Here is a 20794-nt window from a genome sequence, read left to right as displayed (position 1 = left end):
TGAGGCATGCCAAAAAGGATTATGGGCCACTTAGAGTAAGACAAAATGGGTATTTAGTATCCTACCTTATGTTTAAATGAAAAAATCACAAATGTATTACACCGCACTTTGAAAAGATGATATCTATGAGAGTAAATTATTTTATGACCCATTGCTGATAGACACATAATTTTTGGTCACGATGATCTTGAACGGGTCTTTTCGGATAGATTGCGTGATTTTATGATAAACATACTACTCGTGATAAAACACGAGTTTTATATTCCATTCTTTGGCCAATCACGTCGTCTTTACATAAGTCACGAGTTTTACTATTTATGCTTTAACCATTCATGCCACATTTACATAGTCTAATTTATTGAGTAATACTAATCCTATCTTTTAGTTTTGGTTACAACCATTATCTCTTAAAATATTTGTTTTTTACATTTGAATTTTGTGTATAAATTTTTTAAAAATCGCATATTGCTATATGATATTCGTGATCTATGTTTGATGGTTCTCTTAACAAATTACTACTTTCATTTTATGAAAATAGTTATGTTTTATCATTTTAGGTTGTTTTCTCATTTTAGGTCGTTCACCATTATTAGTCTCTATTTATCTATATCAACTCTAACGATTTAGGTCAATTAATACTTCAACCTCAACTCTAACGATTTAGGTCAATTAATACTTCAACCACTTCTATAGTTCATTACTAAATTATTTTTCGGGTGGACGAAGATAATAAGCATAAAGCTAATTAATGTTTTTCATTCTCAAAACTAACATTAATCTTATACGTTAGCATTGACTTCATAACAGTAATTACCCCTATTTAAGTATTCCTTTCTCCAATATCCTGATTTTTAAATATTAACCGAATTAAAATGATAATATCTCCACTTTAAATTATACTCCTATCTTACTGTGCTTCAAAAAATTATTATCTCACCAAAAAAAAAATTTATTGGTTCACAAAAAGTCTATGTTGGATGACCGGAGGTTGCCGGTATATTAGTATTACCACGAGAAGCAGTGTTTAACATTAAAAAATTCAGAAAAATGTCACAATCACACCTCTGTATATGATACAGTTATTACATTACACATCAAAGCCTCAACAGCTCTACACCCTCTCTCTCTCTCTCTCTCAAATATTCAATTTCTCTCTCATTCACGAGAGAGAAAAGCCATCCGCAGCAAACAAACAGCCCTTTGTCACTCTTCACTGCCAAAATTCTAACCCTTCCCCTTTTCTGGTTGATTTCCAAGAATCACAGGTTTTGCAATAATAAAAAAAAGTGATATTTTTCTTGATTTCTGCTGATATTTGAAGATGGAGAGAGATTTCATGGGCTTGTCTGTGAAACAGGAGCTTCCTGATGAAATAATTGATGCTGGTAATCATTCTTTTCTTTTGTTTTTTTCAGAATTTTTTAGTTTCTTGATTGTATGAAGATGAGAATCTATGAAGCTTGTAAAAAAGGAATCTTTTTTTTATTTATTTAGTATGTTTGGATTTAAAATTTGCATATGGCTTTATTTCATTTTTGCATTCTTATAAGTTCATCTCTTCTTTATTGCAAAGTGCAAACAACAACTAGAGGGTGCAACATGGCAATCCAAGAATGATTATTTTTGTAAGGATAAAGGGGCCATTTTCTTTTTGAAAATAAATTATTTATTTATAAGTTTTTTGGCATGCCACCAGCTGTCAACTGTAGCTTAAATTAAATATTGTTATTCTTTATGTCATGATGTGGGAGGAGGATTCTTCACGTTTCGTGAGAAATCATTAAAATGGGTATTAAAATAAGAACACTATAGTATTTTTATTGGTTGTGGTCTTCCTCCTGTTTTTAAATTTTTACATCTCTCACAATTTTTTATTCATATTCCATTTTCTTGTGTTTTAGACTTGTTCAATGCTAACATGCACCTCGTGAGCCCCTTCATTATTATATAGAAATTGTTATTATAATTAAATTAATATAAGTTGTGCTCTCCAAGAAGTCACCACTCACCCCCACCCCACATGCTGAAATATTGTAGTCCTGCCACCTCTTTAAAAGAGGAATAAAATACTAAAAATAATTTTTTGATTATTCCAAAAAATAGGTTGTCTATTTGAACTGTTTGACTAGATGGGAACTTCGTATTCTTTACTGACCTCATATTCCACTAACTCATTCCTCCTCACATTTTATTATAAAACTGATATATAAAAGTAGGACCTACGTTCCACTAACTTTATTTTCCTCTAGTACGATAATAACTTTATTATAATCTGCATGAGATGCAGAATCCATTAACCCTTCCCTTTAATAAAAATGTTTATGTTCACACCCCTTTTATACAGCTGCAGGTTTAAAATTTTAATTTAATTTAATCTTGGATTCCTAACTATTATATTAGATTAAAATAGTAAGACGGCTGCAGCTGAGTGATTTTTTATGCAGCTTTTTTGAAACTACACTTCACCAAATTACTTATTAGTTGTTAATCATTAGGTGATTAAGTCCTTAAATAAGACCTCTCTGACCTAGAAAATCTACTGCTTCTGTTCCCTATATTCATCCATTCTTGATTCATATTTTCATCTCATATTCAATTATTCATTCATTGTGTTGTAGCTCCTGTGAGAAGCTTACCAATGCAGTGGTCATTCTCAAACAAGGGCTCTGCCCTTCCTCATCTCTTGTCTTTCCAAGGTGGTCAAGAAGACAAGCAACCTGATGGGGTACGGACTAAACAAGCCCAACAGCAATGACGGCCCATCAGCCCGAAGCCCAAGGAAGAGTATGAGTTCGGCATGACCAAAGAGTTCGGATGAGTTCGGCATTACCAAAGAGTTCGGCCTCAGCCTACAGCTCGGTAAAAGCCAACCAATCAAGCTCTGCTCTCAGGTCGGCATCAAGCTCTACTCTCAGATCGGCAACCAAAGCAGTTCGGTCTCAGTATTCGACCGAACAAGGAGTTAGTGGACCCATGCAGGATTTCCACAACTTCCAACACACCCACTACCACGTGGCGTCAACTCAGGCCACGATCTTAGGCCATGACCTACACGACATCCACGACCTAGAGTGATGATGTAAGCCACGATCTTAGTTCAATGTATAAATAGAACTTAGATCTGGTAGAAAAGGGTTAGAATCTCTCTAGAGAAATAATCATATAGCAAGTCTGTGTTGTAAGCTGTAATTCGCAGATCAAGCAATACAAACCTGCCCCCATTTCTCCCCGTGGACGTAGATTTACCTCAGTAAATCGAACCACGTAAAATTCTCTGTGTCGTAATTTATTTTTACGAGCATTTATCATCATCAAAAATTCGCGGAATCATCACTGGCGCCGTCTGTGGGAAACAGAGAACCAAATTTGTGATAAAGCGAATTTTTGACCGTTTTTTCAACCCAAAAAATGCATACCAGATCGCAGAGTACCCGTATTCCTGCCCGTGAGAACCAGGAGGAAGCCAATCCATCCCATAGGTCTGGAAAACAGCCTAGGGATAAATCCACCACCAGTTCTCATGGCGAAGGAACAAGCCGCCCCAAAAGCCGTCACACCGAGTCTTCCCAGCAGCCCGATTTGAACGAGGCTGTCAAGCTGTTTTTGGCTGAAAAGCAGGAGGAATTCTTAACCTTCCTGCAGAGAAGCCAAAAGCAGCCGGAGGCGAAAACGGCGGATTCTCCCTCTCCCTCCATACGAGACAGTCACTACCGCAGTAGTATCATGTCTTCCAGAAGAAAGAATCCTCGGTACCGGAATCACAGGAGAACTCCATCTCCTCCATACCGAAGAAATGTCGGGTTCGCCATGTACGGAGCATTGAGGACTCCGTTCTCGGACGATATTACCCGAACTTCCCTACCACAGAACTACCGAACTCCGTCGATAACCTATGACGGACTCGTGGATCCTCATGATTTCTTGGGACGCTATCAATATAACATGGCGAACCAGGGTCTCAACGAGGTCCACATGTGCAAGCTGTTTCCCGAACTGCTTATCGGGAACGCCAGAAGGTGGTTCGATAGCCTCCCCAAAGGCAGCATTAGATCCTACCGAGATCTAATGGATGCTTTCCACAGGAGGTTCTTTCAGAAAGCGGAAGCCAGAAGCACTTCGGCTCAGCTGCTTTCTATACGTCAAGGTCGCGACGAAAAGATCAGCGATTTTATGACGAGATTCCACAAGGAATGCCTACAAGTAGATAATCTCAATGATCTACTTGTCATTTCGGCATTCCAAAATGGAATCCTGCCCGGAGCTCTCTACAGAAAGCTCGTGGAGTGCGGTCCGCAAACAGCTCAAGAGATGTGGGACATTGCGGACAAGTTTTCTCGTGCCGATGAGGCAGACCGTCGAAAACGGTCTTTAGACAGCTCATCTAGAGAAGACAAAAAGAAGCCCGGTCATAGCGATCAGAGGCATCCTCGCCGAACACCTTCTCCACTAAAGGAGAGATAGCGGTCATCCGAGGTGATCGAAAAAGAGCAAGTGTGTTCGCAGATTGCGCTTAAAAGTGCCGAGCAATCAGTTCGGCACCATCGAGCATAGCAATCACAGCAGCCGGAATCAGAGGCCGGCGAAATGACCGAAGTCACACCGGAGCCGAACTCGATGGTGTACGGCACTGAAGCCGTGATTCGGTTGAGATCGGCATATCCAGTCCCCGAACTCAATTTCTCCTCAGAAATGAATGGTGACGGACTGAGAGCCGAACTAGATCTTGCCGAAGAAAGAAGAGAATTGGCCTGCCTAAAAGCAGCCAAGTACAAGGAGCAAGTAGCCCGGTATTACAACCAAAGGGTGAAGAAGCTGCAATTTCAAGTGGGAGATCTCGTCTTGAGAAACAACGAAGTAAGCCGAGCAGAAAAGCTGGGCGAACTCGAACCCACATAGAAAGGTCCATATCGGGTGTCAGAAGTCCTCGGCAAAGGGTCTTACAAATTGACTCACGCGTCGGGAGCACAAGTACCCCGAACATGGTACGTTTCCAACCTCAAAAAGTTCCATTTGTAAGAGACAGTCCGGTCGGTCAGTCTTATGTGTTTTCTTTGTTTTTTACTTGTTCTTGTCTCTACGTGCGTTGTGTCTGTCTATGTGAGTGTCGTCTCTTACAAATAAAACTGAGGTATCTCGTTCTTCAAAGGCTGATCCCCTTTTTAGAACATACAAGCCAACGATTGTGCGTCAAAGCTTCTAAAGAGGATACAAGACCACAATTCAGCTTAAACAAGCAGTTCGTCTGAAACGAGCTGCAACAAGCCCACGATTGTGTGTCAAAGCTTCTAAAGAGGATACAAGACCACAATTCAGCTTAAACAAGCAGTTCGTCTGAAACGAGCTGCAACAAGCCCACGATTGTGTGTCAAAGCTTCTAAAGAGGATACAAGACCACAATTCAGCTTAAACAAGCAGTTCGTCTGAAACGAGCTGCAACAAGCCCACGATTGTGTGTCAAAGCTTCTAAAGAGGATACAAGACCACAATTCTGCTTAAGAATCAAGCACTTCGTCTGAAACGAACTGCAACAAAAGTCCGATTCTCGCGATAAAACTTGCCTGAATTAGGACAAGGGAAAGTCCAATCCACGCGATAAAACTCGCCGAATTAGGACGACCAAGTTCGGTCAAAGCAGTTTACCTCATAAGACCGAGGACGACCATGTCTAGTCAAAGAGGTTTACTGCATAAGACCACTTCGGTTAACTGGGAAAGTCCGATCCACGCGATAAAACTCGCCGAATTAGGACAAGGGAAAGTTCGATCCCGGCGACGAAAATCGCCAAATTAGAACACAAAGACGAGTCCGGTCAAAGATGTTTATTTCATCAGACCAAAGACGAGTCCGGTCAAAGATGTTTATTTCATCAGACCAAAGACGAGTCCGGTCAAAGATGTTTATTTCATCAGACCAAAGACGAGTCCGGTCAAAGATGTTTATTTCATCAGACCAAAGACGAGTCCGGTCAAAGATGTTTATTTCATCAGACCAAAGACGAGTCCGGTCAAAGATGTTTATTTCATCAGACCAAAGACGAGTCCGGTCAAAGATGTTTATTTCATCAGACCAAAGACGAGTCCGGTCAAAGATATTTATTTCATCAGACCAAAGACAAGTCCGGTCAAAGAAGTTTACTTCATAAGACCGAGGACAAGTACGATGAAATTTTTTCGCTAAGCTGTAAATACACAGTGTTAGAAGCGAAAACAAAAACAAAATTTCATTTTCAAATCTTGTTCGGCACACAACTCCGCTACCCTACAAAATGGCGTTACGCTATTACAAAGGACTATTCTACTGTCCAGGGTTGCTGAAGTTAAGCCACCTATCTGCAAAATCCTCTGGAAGCCGATTTCGGTTGTTCCGAGCAGATGAAGAATAAGCAGGTCGACGAGATGCTATCCTCGACCCAACGCCTCTTCCCCGAGCTCGAGAAGTCCTAACACCTCGGCGATGAAGAGTCTCTGCAATAAGCATCTGCTGATCTTGCTCGCTCATAGTCACAACTCCTCGGCGAATTTCAGTCCGTCCCTGTCTTGACGATTCCGGTTGCTCCTGAGCCCGTTCTCGTCTTGACGTTTCCGGCTGTTCCGGAGTTCGTTGTTGGCTGGGAGTAGGATTTTGAACAAGGGAACCAGAGGTTTGATCTGGAGTGCGAGCATCTGTTGGCGCGATATGCCGAAGGAATCTTTCTATGGAGGGGCGCCGAGAAAGAACAATGTTGTACCGAGAAGCCCAGCGCCGCAATGATGTCACGACTTGTTGGCAAGCCGAGCTCTCCAGCGCATTGTTCCTCCGGAGTACATTATATTCCTCCCACAGTTCGTCAACTCGACTCTGAGCATCTGATATGGTCATTCCCCCGCGCACACGGATGTAATCCTCGTACGCAGCCCTCTCAGCAATGGTCGTATTCAGCTCGGCCTCCAGATCATTCTTATCGGACTCTAAGTCCTTATTATCGGCCTCCAGCTTCACTAAACGAGCCAGAAGCTCGTCATTCTTCGTCTGATCGGCTATAGCTCTTTTCTCAGCTTCGTCTAAAGCCGAAGAGTACAGCCGTTTCCAGTGAAGTATCTCCAGCTCCTTGAGAGTTAAGAATACAAAGCAGCTACGTCAGTTCGGCATTTCAGCTTACCGAGCAGGTAGTAAACCACAACAGGAGTAAGAGAGTACGAAAGGCTAAACGAAGACACAAGAGCAGAAAGAAGAATTTTTTCATTCATAAGAAAAAAAATTTTTTCTATACAAGGAGGGCTTCAAGGCCATTTTACATAAAGGAAGAAACTAAACTAAGAGAAGGGAGACGAAATCATACTTCGCTAGCTTCGTCTCCGCCTTCTCGGTGAGGTTCAGCTTCCTTCTCCTTATCTGCTTCAGCTTCAGCCTCTGCCTCCTTGCTCTCCCCAGCCTGCTCGGCGCCACCGTAGCCGATCTGCTGCGCCTCCTGATCGGCTTCCTTCTCCGGATGCCCGGCTCGCTCGACTTCGGCCTCCCGCTCCAGCGGCTCGGCCTCACCCTCTCCGTTGTAAGTCGAAGCGGGTGAAACGGGTCCCACGGAGGCAAAGATAGCCTCCAGGTTCTCGTCCCGATCAGCTCGACAACTCCGGACTCGGTCTGCAGAAAGCAGGACCGAGGATGAAGCGAGCTCCTCAAGGAGCGGCAGATTCTGAAGCCGAGCTGCTATCTCTCGGCTGTACAGAGGCAGCACGACATCGGCCCCCTGCTCGCCCTTATCGGCAATTAGCCTTACCAGGCTACCGACAAAGGCCGAGAACTGGCTGCTCAAAAAGAGTTTCTCCGTGTAAACACGGAGAGCCTCCCCTTGGGCAACCACGGCAGCAGCATCGCTCCGCTTCGCCTGCTCTCGCTGGATGACGAGCTGGTTTTTGGCAAACTGAGCTTCATCCTGGGCCGAAATCCTAGCAGCTCTGGCCTTCTCAAATTTAGCCTCAGCCTGTTCGGCCCGATGACAAGCAGCCGCCAACTTCCTCTGCATCTCGGCATAGTCATTGGACGCTTTGGAGAGTTCGACGGCGACGAGCTTGGAGAGCATATCGTTCCTCTGAAAATGGATAAGGAAAAAAGTCAACAGAGGGCACCAAAAATACAGGACAGAAGCCAGGCCAAAGAATCAAGAAGACAATTCACCTCGGCGAAGTCCGTGGGCCATAAAAATGGCTCACAGATATGCTCCGAAGGAGGCGCCAAGACCACGTCTTTCTCTGGCGCTCTCGGGGGCTTCTGGGTCCTCCCCTTCCTACTTGCCGAAGTCGACTCCGGCTTCTTTGGACCCGAAGAGGTCTTTTGCCTCTTCGGATTCTTCTCGGCATCAGGCGCCGAGCTGGTAGCCTTCTCTTTCTCCGGCTCCTCAAGCTCGGAGGACTTTCGGATAGCCTTATTCAGCATGAACACTGCCAAAAAGCAAGAAAACAAGGTTAGTTTTCTTCGTTAAAGCAGTAGAGCATAAAAAAGAGAAATCCTCACCCTCGGCCTCTTCGTCCGAAGACGAGATATTGAACACGAGGTCGCCCTTGACGAGCTCAGTTTCCGAATACTGTTTCCTAATCATAGGAATCTTATTGAGCTCGCCCTCGAGCTCGGCCAACGGTTCTAACCGAGGATGGGGAATCACGGACTTCGGCCTTCTCCAAGGAAAGCCCGGAGCCGAAGTCCTATTATAAAAAAAGAAACGGTTTTTGCCATTTCGGCCACTTGGTTTTGCAGAAGGCCCTAAAAGGCTGTAAGGGGATCAAGTAGAACCAAGATCCCTTCCTTTTAAACTGGAAAAAATTAAGGATTGCCCTCAGAGACAGATCCTTATCTAGCCTACGCAGTTCGGCAGCAAAAGCCGATAAGTGCCTCCAAGAGTTCGGAGTCACCTGACCTAAAGGGAGTTGAAAAAAATCAAGAAGCTCTACAAAAGGTGGGGGAAGAGGAAAACGAAGCCCGCATTCTAAGCAGGCTTCGTAAACGGTGGCATAACCCTCCGGCGGGTCGTTAGCCCTATGATCATCGTCGGGAACCACCGCCTTCCCCCCAGGTAAAAAATATTTCTCGTGAAGGGATATCACAGTATCCTTACTCAAGATACTGTGAAAATACTCTACGGTCTTATCCCCGGATTCTTTCCGGCTAGAAGACCCCTTATCCCCTTTCCTACCGCTACCCGACACCGAAGAAGAAGAAGAAGACATTTTTCTTACTTTTTGAAAGTGAAGAAAGTCTGAAGAAGCTCTTGAAAGCGGAAGAAAATTTCTCGAGAAAGAGAGAGTATAGAAGACGCAACAGCAAAGATGTTCAAATGAGGAAGAAAGAGCATATTTATCAGATTCGGCGAAGATTTCAAAATCGTCGCACCGTTTCGAATCCCACCTTTTCAGGATTCAACGGCCGGATTTTACTGTCGCATTTAATGCAGTCACATGCAAGGCACGTCCCCTGACGTCAGCCTCCCCCGTACCTTTATCCAGAATGCCGAAGTGACTCGCTTCGCCGAAGTGATTCACTTCGTCTTTCGGGGGGGGGTAGTGATGGGGTACGGACTAAACAAGCCCAACAGCAATGACGGCCCATCAGCCCGAAGCCCAAGGAAGAGTATGAGTTCGGCATGACCAAAGAGTTCGGATGAGTTCGGCATTACCAAAGAGTTCGGCCTCAGCCTACAGCTCGGTAAAAGCCAACCAATCAAGCTCTGCTCTCAGGTCGGCATCAAGCTCTACTCTCAGATCGGCAACCAAAGCAGTTCGGTCTCAGTATTCGACCGAACAAGGAGTTAGTGGACCCATGCAGGATTTCCACAACTTCCAACACACCCACTACCACGTGGCGTCAACTCAGGCCACGATCTTAGGCCATGACCTACACGACATCCACGACCTAGAGTGATGATGTAAGCCACGATCTTAGTTCAATGTATAAATAGAACTTAGATCTGGTAGAAAAGGGTTAGAATCTCTCTAGAGAAATAATCATATAGCAAGTCTGTGTTGTAAGCTGTAATTCGCAGATCAAGCAATACAAACCTGCCCCCATTTCTCCCCGTGGACGTAGATTTACCTCAGTAAATCGAACCACGTAAAATTCTCTGTGTCGTAATTTATTTTTACGAGCATTTATCATCATCAAAAATTCGCGGAATCATCACAACCTAAGACTGGTTTTAACTCTCTTGCCTCATCTGGTTTGGTTACCTTGACTACTGATGTTTTCGAGTCTAGTCACACCCAGTTTCCTGCCTCACAGGTTGGTTATGTCCTCCTTTTTGGATCCCTTTTGTTGCTTTTCATGAATTGGATGACACTTATTTAACTGTGTTGTTTCTTTGATTAGTTTAGTTGGTTGTTCGATTGATTTGGATCCCTTTTGTTTGATTGATTTGCTTAATTGGTTGTGATTACTTTTGATTATTGATTGTTTTGGATCCCTTTTGTTGAGTTTTTTAACTGTATTGTTTCTTGAATTAGATGTTTTTGAGTGTTTTTGCGGTGTTAGGCTTCCTTCTAACTGTCCATTTTGATATGCAGAAAAGCAATGCTGTTGAGAAGCAAGGTGGGGTCCGTTACACGGTGACAAATTACCCGACTCAGCACAGAGATGCACACAACATCCGTCGTCCAATCACCACTTCACCGGGTGTGGCTCACCACCAGCCCTACGCTCCTCCCATGGCCGTTGTCCCAATGGCCAAGCCCTCCAACAGCGCTGTCGTTGGAACCACTGATTTCAGGTACCTTTTCGTGAAAATTCGGAACCAAAAACCTTATCAAGAAAGGTGGTGATTTAACTATGAGGCTAAAATTGTGTAGGAACTCACCCAAGATCTCCAACGCGCCGGCTCAGTTGACCATCTTCTACAACGGCTCAATCTGTGTCTTCGACAACATTTCCCCCGAGAAGGTAGAGAACATGCTTGTTTCCTCTGTTATCACTGACAACCTCATTAGTCCACTTACTATAACGTTGTTCATCGATGGATTTAGGCTCAAGCTATTATGCTATTAGCTGGAAATGCACCACCGGTGACTCCTAAGGCCACCCCTTCCGCATCTCACATTCAGGCGGCCATTCCTAGATCTTCAGTTCCCGAGAGGCTAACCATAAGCCAGCCCTATGCAACCACGCCACGCCTTTCCAGCCCCGTCCCAGTGACCCCTATTAGCACCTCCCCGGCTCTGGGATGGGCTGCTCTTAGGACTGAGGCGAGCGCTGCTAGGCCATCTGGATCTCGTATGTCACCTCCTATCAATGCTGAGCCTCTGAAAACAGTTACTCCTCCAGGATCTGTAAGCTTCATATCAGCAGGTACTTTTTCTTAACCGTTTTTGTGTTTTTGTTGTTATCTTACTTCTATAATCTTCGTAGTCGTTAAATATCTTCTTCCTCGTCGTGTTGTTTTCAGACACTGTGCCTCAGTTTCGCAGAAAATCTCTAGCCCGGTTCTTGGAGAAGCGCAAGGAGAGGTAGATCTCTAGCCTCATTTGAACTTAGATTGAATTTATTGTCTGTGAAATTCTTGTTCAATCGGTAGAGTGGTTAGTGCCTGAGTCCAAAGGTCTCGTCTTCGTTTTCATGATAGGTGACGCGCTTTCTTTGTGCATATGCCTTCGTATGAAATATTAAATTTCCATTCCATTCCTATCGTCATTCCATATTGCACGTAAAGGCACACTTGTGCTTAGCTAGACGTTCAAAATCCGCAATTTTTGATTTAAATGTTGCAAAGTGATCTGTTTAGTGCCTAAAAAGACTTGCTCTCACTATTGTAGGGTGATCAGTGCTTCACCTTATGGTGACTGTCAGTCTGGGGATTACGGGGCGGCCGGATCAGGCGGGACGAGCTTGTCGATGAACTCGTCGGGGTCTTGTCCAGTACCAGCAGCCAATTGAGGGGATGGTTTTAGCAGAAGCTGCAAATAAGTTATAGAGATAATTAAGATGCAAGATCAAAAAGAATTCCAGTTTCAGCTTGTGTTATACCTTTGTTTATTAGTATGAATTTATATATTCTGTTTTTTGTCTGTTAAACATTGCTGTAGTCTTGTAGTTACATTTTTTTGCTGAATTGTTTAAAGATTGTAGTAGTGTTATAATCAGAATCACATTGTATAAATCTTAAAGTTTTGCAACAAAAATGGAAGAATTATTATTATCATTTCTCTTGAGCTTAATATGGACTTTTGAAAAAATTAATACTATATATGGTCTTCAAAGACCCACAAACCTCAAATGTAAATATTAAACTTTCCACTTTCCTTGATTTTTATTTAAGGAGACGCGTCTTATCAATTGATTCCACAATTAAATGAACAATATTTAAAAAAATATAAACATACATTACTAACAACTACTCCAATAAAAAAGCTTGATAATATAATTCGTAGGTGAAATTTTGAACTTAGGCTATTAATGTACTCCAATAAATAACTTTTTATTGTTTGTTATATTTTTAACCGTCTTGTTACTATAAACTTTAATCAATATAATAAATCTAAGAAAATACATTATCTTTTTAAATTAAAATAATTACTAGTACTAATTAAACAAAAATTGTGCAAAGCCTGACCCGTTTGCGGACGACCCGAAGACCCATTTTGTGAATAGTTCTAGAACTGGAGAATTTATTCTAGAATTTAAGAATTTTAAAGGAGAAAAAGATCCTCACTCAAAGTAAACGCAAGCAAGCAAGCGAAGGAGAGAAAATGGAGGCGGAAAAGATTCAAGAATTGAGGGGTTTTGTGGAGTACTGCAAACAAAACCCCCATGTGTTAAACACTCCATCTCTTGCATTTTTCAAGAATTTTCTGCAAAGGTGCAAACTTTTTGGTTTTCAACTTTAATTTTGTTGTAAATTGAGGAAGTGTTTATGGGTTTAATTGTTATTTTGTTGTTTGTTTCAGTTTGGGAGCTCGAATTCCGGCGTTTGGAGGATCGGTGAGCTAGATTCATGAGCATCCTTTTTTGTTTTTCTGTATTGATGAAGCTGTAGTTAATTAAGCCCATTTGAAAGAATATTCTTGATTGTGTGTGTTTTAAGTTTAAAAATGAAATTTTTTTTGTGGGTTTTTGATGCTGAGTCGTGTGGTTGGATCGTGTAGTAAGTTTGGTTTAATTGCTTTTTTGAGGTTTGATGTTAGATGGATTGAAAAGTTGAATTGCATTAATTTATCATGTATGGCTTTGATAATTTGGAACTAGTTGCAAAAGAATGTCATTAAGAATAGGGATTGATGGTGTTTTCACTTGCGAAAATCGGAAGTCGAATGAACTATTTAATGTTAACCATTGTTGACACTGTCTCTATGCTTTCATCATTGGTCACTTCCAATCTGTTAAATATCTTACCATATGTATTTCATTGGTGACAAATTGAGCAGTAGTTAGATTCCTTATCATCAATTGATCGGAAATGGCATGATGTTTATATACTAACTTGATTTTAAGTTGGCGACAATGTGGAAGAGCCACGTGTCATATTAGCGAGCTAAACAGCGTGTGACGCTGTTGATGCTGAGTCTAACTCTTCATAAATGAACATATTTTGTGTATCATTTAATCTCTATTCGTCTCGTGATTGCTAGCATCTTTAGGTTCATGGGCTTTGTTTTTCAGTTTTTAACTTTTGTCGCTGATGATCTCTGTGGGGTTTGTTTGTGTATTTTTGCTATTGAAAGCTACACGGTAACATCAGAGAGATTTTCAGACAAGTTTGGAAGGCTACATTTTATCATTATTGCCTCGGTTGTTTCCTATATGCACGACCTTTAGTTATTTTATATTCACTGATGACGTAAGACCTGATACAGAGCAAAGACGGTGAGGACCATGAGGATAAAAAGCCATTTGATACTAGGAAGCGCGATGTACCAATGAAGGATATCTCAAATGACGACATTGTTGAATCTGACGTTGAGTTGGATAATTCAGACATTGTGGAGCCTGACAATGATCCTCCACAAAAAGTGGGTAGCTCAAAAACTCCGATTTCATATTGCCCGATTTTTCCCTTTTACACACTGGATTACTTTATTATTGCAGATGGGGGACCCTTCCGTTGAAGTAACTGAAGAAAATCAAGAAGCTGCTCAACTATCGAAAGCAAAAGCTATGGAAGCAATCGCTGATGGTATGCCATTTATGGAATTCTTTTACTACTATTTTTTTGTCGATAGCCTATTTTCTAGGAGAATAACTGTTGCAAATTCTATTCTACCAATTCAGGAAAGTTAAGTGAGGCCATAGATTACCTAACCGAGGCAATCATGTTGAATCCAAACTCGGCAATATTATATGGAAATCGAGGTAACTCTCATGCTTGTGAACTGTAGAGATTTTCGTAGGAGATGTCGTGTTTAATAACTATATCAATGTTCTCTTCTTCAGCGAGTATCTTTATCAAATTGAAGAAACCAAATGCTGCGATACGAGATGCTGATGCTGCTTTACAGGTAAGCGTGACTTTGAGCTTGACTTGTTATGCTTTCAAGGGTAAAAAACCTCACCTTTTAAGAAGATTATTGATTTATTCCTGCGATTTTTTGTATAGATCAACCCAGACTCGGCAAAAGGATACAAAGCACGAGGACTGGCAAAAGCAATGTTGGGCTCGTGGGAAGAGGCTGCTCGTGATTTGCACGTGGCATCAAAGTTGGATTTTGATGAGGAGATAGGACTAGCGCTCAAGAAGGTAAACATCACTTTCTAGTTTTTTGGCTTCAATTTTAAACTGGAGTTGCCTTATATGATTTTTACTTAAAACTTTTCAGGTTGAACCCAATGCAAAGAAAATTGAAGAGCACAACCGGAAATATGAACGCCTGCGTAAAGAGAAGGAATTAAGACGAGTCGAGCTTGAGAGGAAGAGGCGTCAAGTGAGTCCTAACCTTTTTGGTTATTTTAGCATTTGATAGTTTTCGACCACCCCAAAAACTTCAATGGATTTTTCTACACAAGCGAGTATTAAATATGCTACATTCCTCGAGTTATATCTAAACAAAAAACCTGACATATATTTCCTCGATTTCATTCATCAAATTCTCTTGGGGATTGTATTATAATTCAATTCCAAATCCTTTATTCCGTAAAAATGATAGTATATGGAATTGAATTTGGAGGAATTGATATGAAGTGTGACTGCATTATGTGTGCATTGTGTGTGCAGTGTGTGAAGGTGACCGATTTTATAACTATTTCAATTATTTACTTAATTCAAATTGTGGCATTGGGAGAAATTGGAATTGTAATTCAATTCTAAATTCAAACATTGGATTTGGAATTGAAAGCTCCTATTCCAATTCCTCAAGCCGAATTCCATGATACCGAATGGAGCCTTAGTTCTGAATGAGTAATTCCTTTTTTATATATATGTCCTATTGCAGGATGCCGAAGCTGCTTCTGTTTTAACACGTGGTATATTCACACAACTATTGTCCAATACTCACACAACTATTGTCCAATACTCTCGTTTCAAGTTGTTATAGTAAGTCTTAACACGTGTCTTCTCCATTTCGTCACGTATGCTTGCAGGAGAAATCATCCCGATTCATTCTGGCAGCGAGTTGAAAGAGAAACTCAATGCTGCTTCAAAGACATCTCGGCTTTCAGTTCTCTACTTCACTGCAACATGGTGTGGGCCCTGCCGTCATGTCTCCCCCGTTTTCACGAGCTTGGCTGGTAAATACCCGAAAGTTGTTTTCTTGAAAGTGGACATCGATGAGGCTAGAGATGCAGCTGCTGAATGGAACATCAGTAGCGTCCCGGCCTTCTTCTTCGTCCGAAATGGTAAGGAGGTGGATCAGCTCGTCGGGGCAGACAAAAAGGCGCTCGAGCAGAAGATTGCTCAGCATGCTTGATGAATCTTGATTTCTCGATGTTTAGAAGAGAAAATACAGAGTGGTTTTTCTTCCCTTTTAACAATCTTGACATCCCCTTTTAGGGTAATTGAATGTGTTGGAACTATCTACATTTGACCTATAGAACTACATTTTTGAACAATCCATTACAAATACTTTTCATTCTTTAATGTGAGAGAGAAAATAGTATATTTATATTAATGTGAGAGAGAATTTTTTCCAAAAAAATGTGACATCTTTTGTGGGACAAACTAAAAAGAAAAATGTGACATCTATTATGGGACAGAAGGAGCACATAATTTAGCTTGATACGACACGATAACGATTATATCATAATATCACACAATTAAAACATGTTACAATATGATTAAAAATTTATCATGATTTAAATCAAAATAATAAAATTAAAGTTTATTTTTTTATTTATAAAAATAATTTTAAAAAAAATTATTTCTTAACGGGTAACCCAAACCCAACCCGATATTATCGGGTTCTTATTGGGTCGACCCTCTAAGGACCCAAATCCAAAAATTGCGTGTTTATGTTCGATTAACTTCATATATGTTCGTGTCAGATTGTAGTATTGCCTTCGAGCTGAATGTGCCAACAAAAGTGATGGGATATGGGTGATTCTGTTAAATTGGAACCACCCATGCTCACTAGGATTTGGTTGATTTTTCCTTCAATTCATTTCAACATTTCCCTTTAAGTAAGGTAGTATTGTGCTCTAAATTAAACAAAATTTGGAATACTACATTTACTTATAAAAAATTATGTTCATCAAATTGTTCATTATTTTTTTTAACTCTTTGAAAGAAATAAGTTGCCAATAACGACGCCGTACTGCAGAGGCACTACTTTTTAAAAGTTAGTTGGAGTTGATGACGCGGGCAACATTTCCAATTGAAAACTACATCGTCTCTCTCTCTCTTCAAACACTCATAAACCACAAATGTAAATAAAACTTTCCTTGATTTTTTTTATTCTAGGAGAGATGTCTTACCAATTAATTTTACCAACAAACAAGATATACTTATATTATGAACAACATTTTAAAAAGAAAATACAACAATACATTATTAATAACATGCCTATTTTTATCAAGTAAAAGACATTAATGGAGTATTTTACCTTTTATTCGGCATGTTAGACTATTTTACAAATTAGGTTGAATTTACGTTATACTACTAACTAATTAGATCCCAAGAAGATAATAAAAATATCAAAATTTGAGAGTTAGGATTAAACCAGTAACTTCATTTCTTAGACCAGTGTTTTTTAAAATACAAGAAAACCAAATACAGCCAACACTAGTAAAAAGGCTTGATAACATTAATTCGTGGTGAAATTTAGAACTTAGACCGTTAGTAACTTTTTATTGTCTATTTTAATTTATGTTAAAAATTAATTATCAATTAATGTTCAGGAATAATCTTATCAAGTGAGTTCATCCTCATCTGGAGCTCTTCATCCACCACTCTTCCATCTTTCCACAGGTAGTAACTCGGGATGCTTTCGATTTGCCACTTTGCTGCTGCCTCGCGCGCCTCATCAATGTCGACTTTCAGGAACACTGACTTGGGGTATTTTGAAGCTAGTTTTGTGTATGTCAGACCAATGTGGACGCAGGGGCCGCACCATGTTGCAGTGAAGTAGACTATTTCAAGGCGAGACGTCTTTGCAGCAGCATTCAGCTTGACCTTCAGGTGATCAGGTCCCTAGCAGATTCGACACGGATCGCTTACCCTGTAACACAACTTTGTCAAATAAACCAACTTCAGAAATCAGAACTGGAACCTTTTTTTATGCAATTTTCTTCTTGCGAAAGTACTGAATTGTAACGCGAAAACCAGTAAGCGTACCATTGTTTAACAGTGAAGCAAATTCAGCCTTTCTCTGCTCCCTTGCTATGTGAAGCCTTTCGTATTTTTTGGCGGTGTTCTGCAATCTTCTTGCGATTCTATTCAACCTGAAAAGGTTACAAGCAGCACTGTTTTTACAGTATTTTCACCTTCATAACCTTTGGAAAAACATTGCTAGATTAAGCAAATCACCTTCTTCATCACAGTAGGCTCCTAGTCACAATCGAACTTTCTTGCCATATGCAAATCTCTTGCAGCTTCTTCCTACAAGCCCAACATCACTTTAGCCATACCTCGAGACTCCACAACATCTGAATCATTCAATTCAACATCAGACTCGACAATTAAGTTTCTTTGTTTTGGTAGTTTCTCAATTAAGCTTCGATCCACATTAAAGGAAGACTAGCCGGACTTTTATGAGGTTCCATTCGAAAATTAATTGGTAATACAAAAAAAAGAGTGGCTCACTCGGTATGTAATTGATCTCTTTTTTTTCCTTCACATTTATAACGTGAGACAACTCACATGTAATATCCGAACATAAATAACAAAGGAGAATTATTTGTAATGCACAGTTCCAAAAAATGTAGTTCTATAGATCAAATGTAGATAGTTGTTCCAACACAATCAATCAAGCATGCTGAGCAATCTTCTGCTCGAGCGCGTTTTTGTCCACGGTGACGAGCTGATCCACCTCCTCACCATTTCTGATGAAGAAGAAGGTCGGGATGCTACTAATGTCCCATTCAAAAGCAACCTGTCTAGCCTTGTCGATGTCCACTTTCAAGAAAACGACTTTCGGGTATTTAGCCGCCAAGCTAGTGAAAACAGGGCCGACATAAAGGCAGGGCCCACACCATGTTGCGGTGAAGTAGAGAACTGAAAGCCGAGATGCCTTTGAAGCAGCATCGAGTTTCTCATCCAAGTCGCTACCAGAATGAATCAGGATGACTTCTCCTGCAAGCAAACGTAACGAAATTGACTAAGACACGTATCAAGGCTAAGAGTCTAAGAACACTAAAGAGTTTGAGTTTTAGGCCGTAAGAAAAATTGAATAACGGAACTTAATACAATTCATTCAGACCAACTTTTATTGTATGCGTAAGTTAAGTCGCAGATGAGTATACGAAGAAACAAGATATAAACGAATCAGTATGAGAATATAACTACTGAGAAGAACACATATTCATTAATCAATAGTTGAAACATAATTACTTAAAATGAAAAATATTAGACAATAGTTATGTAATGAGAAGCAGCTTCAGCATCATGCAATGAGATTTAAAAATGAATTCCATAAACTGCATACCTTCAGCGAGTGCTTCCAGAGCTTTTGCTTTCGATAACTGATCAGCTTCTTGATCATCTTCGGTTACTTCAACACAACCCAGTTTCCGTGGAGGATCATTGCCAGGCTCCACAATGTCTGACTTATCTAACTCAGCGTCAGATTCAACAATGTCCTTATTTAAGGTATCCTCCATTGGTGCATCACGCTTCCTTGAAGCAAACGGCTTTTTATCTTCATGGTCATCACCGTCATTGCTCTGCATCAGGTTTTACGTCATCAGTGAATATAAAATAACCACAGGTCATGCATATAGGAAACAACCGAGGCAATAATGTTAAAATGTGGCCTTCCAAATTTGTCAGAAAATCGTTACTCTCTGATGTTACCGTGTATCTTCCAATGGCAGAAACACATAAACAAAGATCATCAACGACAAACGTTAAAAACTGCAACTAAAGATACTAGCAATCACGATTCCAATAGAGATATTAAATGATACACGAAACATGTTCATTTATTAAGAGTAAGACTCAGTCTTCCAGCATCACACGCTGCTTAGCTCGCTAATATGATAATTTTTTCATGTACTTTACACGTGGTTCTTCCACGTTGTCACCAACATAAATATCGAGCCAGTACATATATAAACCTCGTGCCATTTCCAATCTAATAATTCAATAAGAATATAACTACTGCTCAATTTATCACCAATGAAATACATATGTTCAACAAATTGGAAGATATGGTGTCAACATTGGATAACATTAAAGAGTTCATTCGACTTCTGATTTTCGCAAGTGAAAACACCATCAAACCCTACTCTTAATAACATTAAAGAGTTCATTGCATTTCAAGTTGGAAATTCAATGTTTCAATTCATCTAACATCAAACCTCAAAAAAATAAATTTAAACCAAACTTACTCCAAGATCCAATCCAACCACATAACTTAACATCCAAAATCCAAAAACAAGTTTCCATTTTTAAAACTTAAAACACACACAATCAAAAAGTATTCTTTCGAATGAGCTTGATCAACTACAGCTTCATCAATACAGAAATAACAAAAAAAAGGAAGCTCATGAATCTAGCTCACCGATCCTCCAATCGCCGGAAATCGAGCTCCAAAACTGAAACAAAAACAAAAGAAAACAATGAAACCCTTAAACAATTCCTCAATTTACAGAAAAATTAAAGTGGACAACCAAAAAAGTTAGCACCTTTGTAGAAAGTTCTTGAAAAATGCAAGAGTTGGAGTGTGTAAGACATGTGGGTTCAGTTTGCAGAAATCCACCAAACCCTTCAATTCCTGAATCCTTTCCGCCTCCATTTTCTCTCCTTAGCTTGCTTGAGTTTGTGAGAATCTTTTTCTCCTTCAAAATGCATAGATTCTAAATATGCTCCAGTTGGCATAAAACGGGTCTTCGGGTTGTCCGCAATCGGGCCATCGGGTAAAAAAAATGAAGTGCAAGATAAAAACAATTCCAGTTTCAGCTTGTGTTATACCTTTGGGCTTTGTGTATATTAGTATGAATTTTTATGTTCTGTTTTTTGTGTGTTAAACATTGTTGTATTACTGAATTGTTTAAAGAATGTAGTAGTCTTATAATCAGAAAAACGTTGTATAGATTTTAAGTTTTGCAACAAAAAGGGAAGAATTCTTATTATCAATAATTATTACTCCTACAAAATTATTATTCGCTTGAGTTTGATAGAGATTTTCCACAAAATTAATACTATTATCAATATTTATTACTATGATCTCTTGAATTTTATAGAGATTTTCCACAA

The 20794-nt window shown here is 40.2% G+C and overlaps 4 protein-coding genes across 6 annotated transcripts; 2 read left to right on the top strand and 2 right to left on the bottom strand.

Moving 5' to 3' along the window:
- Positions 1-1112: 1112 nt before the first annotated feature.
- LOC121762025 (protein TIFY 6B-like) lies at positions 1113-12154 on the top strand. 3 transcript variants are annotated; one of them, XM_042157759.1, is made up of 6 exons: positions 1113-1385; positions 10527-10729; positions 10809-10899; positions 10983-11304; positions 11402-11462; positions 11769-12154. In XM_042157759.1, exons 1-6 carry the CDS (start codon positions 1380-1382, stop codon positions 11887-11889), a joined length of 804 nt encoding a protein of 267 aa, XP_042013693.1. In that variant the 5' UTR covers positions 1113-1379; the 3' UTR covers positions 11890-12154. The 3 variants fall into 3 exon arrangements, with proteins under 3 accessions (XP_042013693.1, XP_042013695.1, XP_042013694.1); XM_042157761.1 differs by lacking the exon at positions 1113-1385 and adding an exon at positions 9857-9892; XM_042157760.1 differs by lacking the exon at positions 1113-1385 and adding an exon at positions 10025-10245.
- A 503-nt stretch (positions 12155-12657) lies between these two features.
- LOC121762024 (TPR repeat-containing thioredoxin TDX-like) lies at positions 12658-15993 on the top strand. Its single transcript, XM_042157758.1, has 10 exons — positions 12658-12811; positions 12900-12933; positions 13806-13961; positions 14038-14125; positions 14221-14301; positions 14383-14447; positions 14546-14686; positions 14766-14870; positions 15378-15408; positions 15526-15993. Exons 1-10 carry the CDS (start codon positions 12702-12704, stop codon positions 15849-15851), a joined length of 1137 nt encoding a protein of 378 aa, XP_042013692.1. The 5' UTR covers positions 12658-12701; the 3' UTR covers positions 15852-15993.
- Positions 15994-17266: 1273 nt separating this feature from the next.
- On the bottom strand, positions 17267-17885 carry LOC121760867 (TPR repeat-containing thioredoxin TDX-like). The gene is made up of 3 exons (XM_042156465.1): positions 17872-17885; positions 17694-17820; positions 17267-17569 (listed from the first exon to the last, which is right to left on the bottom strand). Exons 1-3 carry the CDS (start codon positions 17883-17885, stop codon positions 17267-17269), a joined length of 444 nt encoding a protein of 147 aa, XP_042012399.1.
- A 219-nt stretch (positions 17886-18104) lies between these two features.
- Positions 18105-20362, bottom strand: LOC121760344 (TPR repeat-containing thioredoxin TDX-like). The gene is made up of 4 exons (XM_042156027.1): positions 20224-20362; positions 20100-20133; positions 19023-19260; positions 18105-18670 (listed from the first exon to the last, which is right to left on the bottom strand). Exons 1-4 carry the CDS (start codon positions 20331-20333, stop codon positions 18345-18347), a joined length of 708 nt encoding a protein of 235 aa, XP_042011961.1. The 5' UTR covers positions 20334-20362; the 3' UTR covers positions 18105-18344.
- Positions 20363-20794: the final 432 nt, after the last annotated feature.

The sequence above is a fragment of the Salvia splendens genome, chromosome 13 (assembly GCF_004379255.2).
Source record: "Salvia splendens isolate huo1 chromosome 13, SspV2, whole genome shotgun sequence".
Classification (NCBI taxonomy): Eukaryota; Viridiplantae; Streptophyta; class Magnoliopsida; order Lamiales; family Lamiaceae; genus Salvia; species Salvia splendens.
This window is presented reverse-complemented; position numbering and strand designations above follow the sequence as displayed.